This window comes from Dipodomys spectabilis, unplaced genomic scaffold, assembly GCF_019054845.1.
Source record: "Dipodomys spectabilis isolate Male_0828 unplaced genomic scaffold, ASM1905484v1 ptg000042l, whole genome shotgun sequence".
NCBI classification, from domain to species: domain Eukaryota; kingdom Metazoa; phylum Chordata; class Mammalia; order Rodentia; family Heteromyidae; genus Dipodomys; species Dipodomys spectabilis.
In genome coordinates this window covers 6,122,846-6,134,037 of record NW_024870719.1, presented here as the reverse complement: position 1 = coordinate 6,134,037, position 11,192 = coordinate 6,122,846, and the positions used below count along the sequence as shown (strand labels likewise).

General features: G+C 42.4%; 1 protein-coding gene across 1 annotated transcript; it reads right to left on the bottom strand.

Moving 5' to 3' along the window:
- Positions 1 to 209: 209 nt before the first annotated feature.
- Pnn (pinin, desmosome associated protein) lies at positions 210 to 11,192 on the bottom strand. Its single transcript, XM_042677809.1, has 9 exons — positions 11,034 to 11,192; positions 10,149 to 10,220; positions 9,564 to 9,632; positions 7,544 to 7,616; positions 7,367 to 7,461; positions 7,127 to 7,202; positions 4,107 to 4,262; positions 3,892 to 4,030; positions 210 to 2,607 (listed from the first exon to the last, which is right to left on the bottom strand). Exons 1-9 carry the CDS (start codon positions 11,144 to 11,146, stop codon positions 1,250 to 1,252), a joined length of 2,151 nt encoding a protein of 716 aa, XP_042533743.1. The 5' UTR covers positions 11,147 to 11,192; the 3' UTR covers positions 210 to 1,249.

Genomic DNA, 11,192 nt, shown 5'->3' with positions numbered 1-11,192 from the left:
GAGTTGTTTTAACATACTTGCTTACACTTACACGAGTTGTACAGACAACAAAACTAAGTCTGGAAGTGCTTGTTCACATTTTCTCTGAAACCATTTACTTGAATATTGAAAGCAACAGATTTAAATTATGAACTAAAAACAGGTCATTTTCAATGTATGTGCTCTCATATAATACATCAAAATACAAGTACTTATCTTAAGCAGTCACACAAGTCTAAGCCACATTTATTTGCACATGTATAGTAATGGGCAACAAATACTCCATACAAATTTATAAAACAACAAAGTTATCACCAGGTACACTTAGCGTGTTATCTTGCTTACATAGTCAAGTCTAGATGAACTTCCTTCATTTTGTAAACTTCCATACAATGGTTCCTTGAACAAAACTTCTCTAAAACACATATTGGCATATTTAAGTTAGAGCCAACACAAACGTTAAGACAAGACCACAAATTCGAAATCCAAGTTTAGAAGATTCTTTTACCTCCCTCCCTTAGAAAGAAGTAACTATTAGTTTAACAGATCGCATATACTGTTAGCACAGAGGTAACCACAAAGACAGAAGAATGATGCTCCCATAATCAGGAAAATGACAACCAAAATGTACTAGTTTACGTTATCTACCAACTATACGGTCTGAACAAAAAATAGGAAAACGCTTAGATTAACAAGGGAGATCAGAAAATAGTAAATGATTATAAAGAGAACTATTCCCATTCAAAGCTGCAAAGACCTGACAGCTAAGGCCAAGTAAGTGAGGAAATCTTCAAAAACATTCTAATCTTTTTCTAGTGATAAAAACTGAAAATGATATCAAGAGGTTATTTATTATACAAGCGTCAACAAGGACATCTCAAATATAATGAAATGAACATTTATTTCTACAAAAGTAATGTATGATACAGAATTAGAAGGGAAAAGACTTAAAAGATTTACCTATTAAAATATACAGATTCTTACTGAAGCATATAGGATATTTAAAAAAGATGACAAGGGATGTTAATCTTTTTATTATTATTATTTTTACATATTTTGGAACCTCACATAATTTTGATAAATAACTCTTACAAAATTATGCAAAAAGTACAAGAATGTCTGGTAAACAAACAGTCTGTATTTTCCAAAAAGATTTTTTACAACATGCAATTCTTAAGGCAGCATCCTCCTTACAAGGAAAGGTAATCCTTTAACTCATCAAGAAATCTTCTGCTGCAAAGAATAGGCTAAGAAAGGCTGGCTTCTTCCATTAACGCCTTTTGTCTTTCCTGTCTGATTTTCGGTCTCTCTCACTTCTTGAAGATCGTTTGCCCGATCGACTACTCTCTGATATAGACCTCTTTCTGTCAGACCGGGAATTCTTATCCTTCGATCCTTTTGTATCTCTACTACTACCACCTTTTGAAGATTTGTGACTTCTTTCTAATCCTGATGTATCCCTTCGCTTCCGATCCATGCTCCTTCTGTGCTTTCTGTCTCTATTGTGTCCCCGACCCCTACTTCGACTTCTACTCTCACTGCTACTAGTAGTGCTGCTGCTACTATCTCTGCTACTACTACCACTTGTACTGGAACTACTACTAGAACTGCTTCGACTACTACTGCTGCCACTGCTAGAACTGCTTCCGCTGCTGCTACTGGTTGAACTGCTACTAGAACTACTGCTGCTACTGCTCCGACTTCTACTCTTGCTTGTTTTATTTCTAACTCGACCTCTACTTCTACTCCTGGTTTTGGTTTTACTTTTGCTTTCTGAGTGCACTGTTAAAACTGGTTCCACTACTGGCACCTCAGTGAGCTTTACAGGCTCAACAGGAAACTCTTTCCTCTCAGGTAGTTGATTCTCTTGTTCCTGAATAACCTGCGGTGGTGCCTGTGAAATAGCTAATGTCAATGTCTCAGGCTGAGAGAGAGGCTGGGGCTGATGTACTTGCTGGGGCTGAGACTGAGGCTGGGGTGGAAGGAGGGACTGAGGCTGAGCCACAGGCTCAGGTTGGGGTTCAGATTCTTTTTCTTCTTTTTCCTCTGATCCTTTTTCCACTTCTACAACACTAACATTCTCTTTTGGAGGAGAAAGAGATTTACATTCTTTATCTGGCTCAACTTCAAATTCCATCTCTGGCTCCAATTCTTTGCTAGTTTCATTTTCTGAAGGTTCTATACTTTCAACTTGATTAGTTTCCACCACTTCCTGCTCAGCAATTACATTCTGGACACTCTCAACCATCTCTAGCACATCCATAACTTCCTCAGGCTGACTATCCTGTTGTTTCTCACTTTCCCTTGTCTCTGTTTCCTCCTCCATCTTAACCTCCATTTCCTGTTTTTGCTCCTCCTCCTCCTGTTCTTTCTCTGCATCACTATGCCCTATACCTACTTCCTTTTCTTCCTCTTCTCCTGCCTCCTCTATTTCTACATCATTGTGCTGATTACCTGTCTCCTCCAACTCTTCCTCTCGCTGAGCCACCTTACCCTCTTCTTGTTCCGCCTTCTGTTCTTCATTACGCACCACCTGATGCTCTTTTTCCTTCATTGTCTGTCTTCTAGGCCTAGCCTCCATCTTATTTATTTGTTCTGCAAATTCGAGGCGTCTACCTTCAAATAAAGCTAAACAATAAAAATTATGTGTAAAACTTAGTTTTATACCAGTCATAAATGGTCATTAAGCTTCATACAAATCTTTTTGAATAAAGAAAATATTGATTATAGCAAGTAAGTAATTACAAACTGACAGCAAAGATCCAAGGGAAATCTATATATCAAAAAATTAGTAACAAGAAAATCTAGACCACATCCAACTAAAACCAAACATTTGCTACTTAAAAAACTTCTTTAGGATGGGCACTGGTAGCTCACACCTGTAATCCTAGCTACTCAGGAGGTTGAAATCTAAGGATCACGGTTCAAAGGCAGCTTAGGTAGCAAAGTCTGTGAGACTTTATCTCCAACTGATCACAAGAAATGGAAGTGGTGCTGTGGCTTAAAGTGGGGCAGGGGGGGCGAGGCTGCCAGCCTTGAGCAAAAGAAGTCAGAGTGCCCAAGCCCTGAGTTCTAGTCCCATGACCCGATAAAAACAAAACAACGAAGCAGAACCAGTTTTAGATGACTCTAAATACATCATCTAGCCACCATCTTAGCAGTGTATATCCCTCTAAATATTCACCTTTTATGAACTATAACAATGTTCATTTTTGTCTTACTTCACTGAGAGCAGTTTATGTGCCAACGAAGACTACTATGCAAAATTATCTTATATAAATACATATGCTTAAGAATCACCAACAAAACAAGATTCAGTTTAAACTCCACCATAAAGCTATATCTATACTCCAACCTATTACCTCAAAATATCTTAAGAGGGGCTGGAAAGGTGGCTCAGTGGTAGAGCGCTTGCCTTGCATGCACGAGGCCCTGGGTTCAATTCCTCAGCACCACATAAAAAGAAAAAAAGCCGGAAGTGGCGCTGTGGCTCAAGTGGTAGAGTGCTAGCCTTGAGCTGAAGAGCTGAGGAACAGCGCCCAGACCCAGAGTTCAGGCCCATGACCGGACCCAAAAAAAAAAAAAATCTTAAGAAACACCCACCCAAAATGAACTATTAAATCACATTATTTTAGAAAACAATAATGTGAAAGTGTACTATCTTATCCATTAAGATAACTTCAATAGGGGCTGGAAGGTGGCTCAGTGGTAGAGGGCTTGCCTTGCATGCCTGAGGCCCTTCCTCAGCACCACATAAGCAAAAAGAAAAAAAAGCCAGAAGTGGCGCTGTGACTCAAGTGGTAGAGTGCTAGCTTTGAGCTGAAGAACTGAGGAACAGCACCCAGGCCCAGAGTTCAGGCCCCACGACCGGACCCAAAAAAAAGAAAACTTCAATAGACTTCATGCACTTACCATTCATTTTTCTCTGTGATTCTTCTATTAGTTTTTGGGTAGCTGGACACATTCTTCCAGGAATATAGAACAAATGGGGCTTTGTCTTAGTTCTTATATATTTAATTATCTTGGCATTATGTTCATTCCATTCTTCTTGCTAAAGAAAAGGTAAAAGTTCAGTGCTTTTATAACACCATGGATTACCAATCTTAGCATTCATAAACAATACTTACCAGCTGCGCAAGCTCAACCTTCTGTTCCAAAAGCCGCAGTTCTGTCTGTTTAGCACGTCTCTCTTCAAATAGTTCTCTCCTTTCATTTTCAACTTGCTTTCTCTCTTCTTCTGCCTGAACTTCAAGTTTTTGTTCAATTTCCTGGCGTCTCTTTTGCTAAAAATAAATGATCAGCTTTGCTTTATTATAATAGGAAAAAGATATCTGGTTTCAGTCTAGTTATAATCTAAAACATATCCTGATTATGTGAAAACATTATAGTTTTACTATATAAAGTTGTATGTATATTTCACACTTTCAATTCAGAATATCTAATAATTTCAACTTAGCATTTGAGACTGGTTGCACAGTATCTTTCATAAAATAGAGACCATCAGTCCTATCAAGGCCATCAGTCCTAGAGTAACTTCTCTTCTGCTGTAAAGTTTAAGGACATTTTCCACAAAAGTAAATCTAAAAAAGTGTTCTTTTTGAGTTTGTTTTCAGTTAATCTTTCCAAACAAGAGAATGTGACAGAAGTCCTAACCTATGAACTAACCAGTTGTACTTTCCTCTAATTCCAAGATAAATTTGGGAGTTTTTCAGTACCAGTCCTGGGCCTTGAACTCAGGGCTTTGGCACTGTCTCTGAGTTCTTTTGCTCAAGACTAGTGTTTTACTACAGCTCCATTTCCAGCTTTTTTTGGTAGTTAATTGGAGATATGTCTGTCTTTTCTACTCGAACTGACTTCAACCTAAAATCCTCAGATCTCAGCCTCCAGAACAGGTAGGATTACAAGCATGAGGCACCACGCCTGGCAAGATATAAGTTTTTTGTTGCTGTTTTGTTTTTTGAAGCAGGATCTTTCATGGTAGCCTAGCTAACACTAAACTCCCAATCCTATAGCCTCAACTTGCCTGAGTGATGAGATTAGATATGCATACCTCCTGACTGCTTTTAGGATATTATTTATAATCTCAAAGTTAATACGTAAAAGGTAAAATAAGGATGAAAAAATGCAGCAGTTGAATTCACTGAATCTATGTTGAAAATGAACTATATAGCTTGTGGGTGGAAACAGGAGGGAGGGAAGAGGTGACACTGTCCAAAAAGAAATATACTTTTTTCTACTGGTTAATTGGAGATTGAGAGTCTCATGGACTTTCCTGCCTGGGTTGGCTTTTTTCTTTTCTTTTTTTTTTTTTTTGGTCCGGTCGTGGGGCCTGAACTCTGGGCCTGGACGCTATCTCTCAGCTCTTCAGCTCAAGGCTAGCGCTCTACCACTTGAGCCACAGCGCCACTTCCGGCTTTTTTCTTTCTGCTTATGTGGTGCTGAGGAATCGAACCCAGGGCCTCAAGCATGCAAGGCAAGCGCTCTACCACTGAGCCACCTTCCCAGCCCCTGCCTGGGTTGGCTTTAAACCGTGAGCCTCAGATCTCAGCCTCCTGAGTAGCTAGGATTATAGGTATGAGCCACCAGTGCCTGGCTAAGAAATATACTCTTTATCTGTATACTCTTTACGGTTATGTAACCGTAACTCTCTGTACATCACCTTTATAATAATCTATTTGTTTTCCATTACTGAATTGTTGCTTCCCCTCTTACTACTTCTCCAGAAATAGTATGTAGAGTTCAACTCTATACATTTTAAGCTATAACAATCAAAGGAAAAAATGTACAAAATGATGACAAATTAACTGTGGAAGCTACAGAATGTTCCTACTTTTGCTTCTAGATCAAGTAAATGTGTGTAAATTAAGACTGAACAGTAAAATAGTTGCAAAACTGAATTACCCCCTATATGAAAGAAAGCAATGAGACCTAAATAAATGGCTTTGTCTAAGGCCAAATAATGACATAAAGACCTTAGACCAGACCCAGATTTAACAGACCAGAAATCACTTAATAAGTAAAAACAAAAGGGTCAGTTGGAAATAATTCCTACCTCAGCATTTGGTGACTCATGCCTGTAACCCTAGTTACTCAGGAGGCTAAGATCTGAGGATCATGGTTCAAAGCCAGCCCAGGTAGAAAAGTCCATGAGACTCTTAATCTCCAATTAAATACCAAAAAGCAAGATATGGAGCTGCTGCTCAAATGGTAGAGCACTAGCCTTGAGTGCTAAAAGGTCCAGGGCTGGGGATGCAGCTCAGTGGCAGAGTGTTTGCCTAGCATGCACGAAGCCATGAGTTCGATTCCTTAGTACCACAGAGGGGTACTGTGGCTCAAGTGGTAGAGTGCTGGCCTTGAGCAAAAGAAGCTTAGGGACAGTGCCCAGGCCCTGAGTTCAAGCCCCAGGACCATAAAAAAAAAAGTTCCAGGGTAGTCCCCCAGGCTGAGTTCAAGCCCCAGGACTGTGGAAAAAAACAAACAAAAAAACTCCCCACTCTTTCCGAAATTTTGGGACTGGCTTTAATTTAGGCCTTCATTAAATCTTTGAAGAATTATCTTTTAGGTTTTAAGATAGGGTCTCACTTTTTTACCTTTTAGTAACTTGGTGTGGTACTGTCTACTTATAATCACATTATACTGAGTAAAAGGATCAGAGTTCAAGGTCAAGTTGTACTACATAGTGAGACCCTGTCTCAAGTTTTCTTAAAAAATTAGCCACCGGAAGTGGTGTTTGTGGCTCAAGTGGTAGAGCGCTAGCCTTGAGCTGAAGAGCTGAGGGACAGCGCCCAGGCTCAGAGTTCAAGCCCCACGACTGACAGTGGGGGGGAGGGGGGAGAGGGAGGAGAAACTCTTAGTAAATGGCCAATTTTAGGGCTGGGAAGGTGGCTCAGTGGTAGAGTGCTTGCCTTGCATGCCTGAGGCCCTGGGTTCGATTCCTCAGCACCACATAAGGAAAAAGAAAAAAACCGGAAGTGGCTGTGGCTCAAGTGGTAGAGTGCTAGCCTTGAGCTGAAGAGCTGAGGGACAGCGCCCAGGCCCAGAGTTCAAGCCCCATGACCAGACCCAAAAAAACAAACAAAAAAATTAGCCACCTAGGCTGATAGTTTAAAGCAAAACAAAAAAAAAAAAAAAAAAAATGCCTTATTACCCTTTCAGTAGCAACAGTAGATTCTTGTTTAAATTTCTGAAGAGTACCCATCAACAAGCCAAATATTCGTCGATTCCTAAAAGACACAACAAACAAAACTCAGTTTCACTAGAGTCTACTTAATTAAAACTGCTATTTCCCAAGATACATTTTCAGGCATTTGAGCAACCCTGTATTTTTACCATACACATCATTACTTGACAGTTTTTTTTTTTTCTATTGGATGTGTTCTACAGATACCTCTGCTTTCCCTTTTCATCCATATTTTGATCCTGGATAAGGTCTCTGCGTGTGCGTTCTTTGGAGGTAGCTACAACTGAAGACTGCAGTGCCGGCTGCAAGACAAAAAGACAATCTCAATGACTGAAGTAGCTTATGGGTAACATACTTAAAATGTAGTAGGTACTTTATTCATACCTTCTTAACATCATCATCCTCTGGGTCACTCTCTTGGCGCGATTCTCTTCTTGTCCGACGCTCCCCGCCCAGCCTGTCAAAAGGAAAAATAATTTATACCATGGAGAATCTGAGTTAAGTGCACACAAAAGGCAAATGTCCATGAATTCTAGTACTCATCTCCAGAAGCCTCATTCTTTCAGCCTCCTCACTATTTTTCTTTTTCCTATGGCAGTGAAAGGATAAAATACAGTAACAAATGCTCAACTCAAATTTGGCTCATCAAACATCTAAATATTTGTTCTCTAAGTACAAAATAGAGTAAATGGAGATGGGCACTGGTGGCTCACACCTGTAATCCTAGCTACTTAGGAGGCTGAGATCTGAGGATCAAGATTCAAAGCCAGCCTAGGTAGAAAAATCTGTGAGACTCTTGTCTACAATAAACCACCGGAACACTGCAAGTGGTGCTGTGGCTCAAGTGGTAGAGCACTCACTTTGAGCTGAAGAGCTGAGGAAGTTTAGGGACAGTATGCCCAGGCCCTGAGTTCAAGCCCCAGGACCGACAGAAAAAAAAAAAGGTTTAAAAATGTCAGTTCGGGGCTGGGAAGATAGCTCAGGGGTAGAGTGCTTGCATTGCATGCCTGAGGCCCTGGGTTCGATTCCTCAGCACCACATAAGCAAAAAGAAAAAAGCCGGAAGTGGCGCTGTGACTCAAGTGGTAGAGCCCTAGCCTTGAGCTGAAGAGCTGAGGACAGCGCCCAGGCCCAGAGTTCAGGCCCCATGACCGGACCAAAAAAAATAAATAAATAAAAACAAGTCAGTTCTTCACATCTTAATTCTTCACCACTTTCGGTTTTCTAGGGTTTATTGGATAAGAACCTCATGGACTTTCCTGCTGGGCTAGCTTTGAACCTTGATCCTCAGATCCCAGCCTCCTCAATAGCTAGGATTAAAGGTGTAAGCCACCAGTGCCTGGCTTCCCATCTTGATTCTTTTATGATCCTTACTTTCATACCAATTTAGGTTATTGAATAAAACACTAAATTTTGAAGGATACTGGCTGTCTTACCTTAATCTTGTATCAAGGGACCTCAGGATTAAGTGGCATACCACTAAATTCCAATACAACCCAACTCAACAATACTTTTGTACTGTCTTTTCTCTTTTTGTGGTGGTCATGGGGCCTAGGCAGTCTTTCAGCTTTTGTGCTCAAGGCTCTACTACTTTGAGCCACAGTGTCACTTCTGGTTTTCTAGTAGTTAACTGGAGCCTCACGAACTTTCATTCTTGGGCTAGCTTTGAACTGTGATCTTTAGATCATAAACTTCTGAGTAGGTGGCAAGAGCCACCAGTGGCTGGCAGGATCCCTTCTCTTATGTGTCTGCTGGTACTTAGCCTTTATTTTATTTTGTTGTAAAGGTGCCGTACAGAAGGGTTAGTTATATAAGGTAATGATACATTTCATGTCAAACATTGTTATCCACTCCTTCATTTTTCTTCCACTATCCCTCTCCCTTTCCCCTTTCTTCCCCCGCCCCCAATCCCAAAGTTGTAAAGTTCATTTCGACATAGTGTCTTGTCAGTATTGGTACTTGGTCTTGAACTTGGTGTCTAGGTGCTCTCATTTGGTTTTTTCACTCAAGGCTAGCTCTCTATCACTTGAGCCACAGCTCCACTTCTACTTTTTGGTGGTTAATTGGAGGTAAGAATCTCATGAACTCTCCTGCCTGGACTGGCTTTGAACCATGATCCCCAGATCATAAGTCTCCTGTGTAGCCAAGATTACAGACATGAGCCACTGGCACTTGGCTTAATATTCTTTTTTGGCCAGTCCTAGGGCTTGAACTCAGGGCCTGGGCATACTGTCCCTAAACTTCTTTTGCTCAAGGTTAGCACTCTACCACTTAAGCTGCAGTGTGACTTCTGGCTACTTCTGTTAGTGTGGTACTGAGGAATCGAACCCAGGGATTCATGCATGCTAGGCAAGCACTCTACCACTAAGCCACATTCCCAGACAGGTATTCTTTTTTAAACATACCTACTGACTGCCCCTTCAAGGTCTCTCTGTTTGGCTGGGGGTCCTCCTCCACTATCTGAGAATCCACGCCTACAATTAAAAATGTACAATAAATTGTAAATATAAGCTACATTTGTAACAAGATAATAAAGTTGCTTTTTAAAAAAATGTTCCAACTGAAGTAACCTTAAATGGACAATTCAGCACTTTGGGAGGGGTTGGGGTTTTTTTGTGTGGTGCTAGAGATTCAAGCCTTATACATGCTAGGCAAACTCTACTGCTGAACTACATGCTCATCCTCCAGAAAGCATGTGTAGTAGTTTTAATTTTTATTACAAAGACGATGTATGGAGGGGCTACAGTTACATAAGTCAGGTAAAAAGTACATTTCTTTTTGGCTTTCCTTGCTCTTGCTCTATTCCAATGTGCAGTATTCTTAAGAATACAATTAAGGTTGCTAAACACTAGTACAGTTAATACTCCTCTAGCTTTCTACTTCTAAAAAAAAATTAGCAGATGACAGTATTAAACGAAGTGATACAGTTCTTATGGTGAATTTTATTTAAATCAACGCACGAATTTAATACACGTGTTAGGGGATCTTACCTCAGCAATAAACTACCACGTCCTCTACCTCCACCAGGACCAGAAAGGGCCAGCAATCGGGCTTGGATGGGTCTATAAAAGATTCACAATCATTTAAAAAATGATGTGCACAAACACCTAAGGGTGTCGTACGATATTTTCAGCTTACTATTCTTTGCGGGGAGGGGGGGGGGCAGGAAGTGTGAAGAAGACCAGTTCCAAAATGACGGTTTCAAATCCACGTGTTTCAAAGAGAGGGCAGAAGTACTCAAAAAATCATCACATTTACCCCCAAGGGCACTACGCATTAGCACATCCACCCACCGCGAGGAAGCGGCCCTCTGGCTCGGCAGAGCCCGGGGAAAAGGTGGCCGGCAATCACCCGGGAGGGTTCCCGGGTCAGCCCAGTGGGAAGAGGCTTTGTGCTGCAGCCCCAGGCCTGCAGCGCCCAGGGCGGGAAGCGCGATCCGCGCCGGCCGGCGCCGCCAGGCACCGCTCTGCATCCTCGGGCCCTTTGCCCTGCGGTGGACGGCGGGGCTGAGGGGCCCTTTCGGCTTACTGCGTGTCGCAGAAGCCCGCAAGGCCTACTGCGGGGTCGGCGAATCTGCTCGGCCCACCGCGGGGTCCGAGAATCGGCCTACCGCGGGGCCTGGGAGCCGCCTCGGCCTCCGGCAGGGCCCGGACGCTGACTCCGCTGACGGCGAAGCCCGGGAGCCGGGCTGCGACGGGGCCCCGAGGCCGCTGCAGCCCCCCCCCCCTCCGAGGCCCGCGTTTACCGCCGCCCGGGGAACCGGCCTACACGTTTCTTCCACTCTTCCTCAGGGCCGACTGTTCGTCCTCCCCAGTCCCAGTTCACCCTGACCGGAGGGCTGCCTTTTCCATGCCGCGGTTCCCGATCTACCCTACCTCACGTCATTCGGATCTCGCCCGGTGAGCTTGCGGATGTTCTCATCTACGTTCTTTAGGCTTTCTTTGGCCTTTTCTAGCTGTTCCTGCAAAGTTCTCACTGCGACCGCCATCTTCTCCTGCAGCAGCCTCCGACACCGTTCTACAGGCCGCGCCACC

What these genes read in the sequence shown, in the direction of transcription:
- Pnn (XM_042677809.1), bottom strand. Translation starts at nt 11,146, where the DNA reads ATGGCGGTCGCAGTGAGAACTTTGCAGGAACAGCTAGAAAAGGCCAAA. An exon ending in CTACTGTTGCTACTGAAAGG is followed by an intron (nt 4,263 to 7,126) that starts GTAATAAGGCAT and finishes ATTTATTTTTAG; the next exon opens with CAAAAGAGACGCCAGGAAAT. An exon ending in AGGTTGAGCTTGCGCAGCTG is followed by an intron (nt 4,031 to 4,106) that starts GTAAGTATTGTT and finishes CCTTTTCTTTAG; the next exon opens with CAAGAAGAATGGAATGAACA.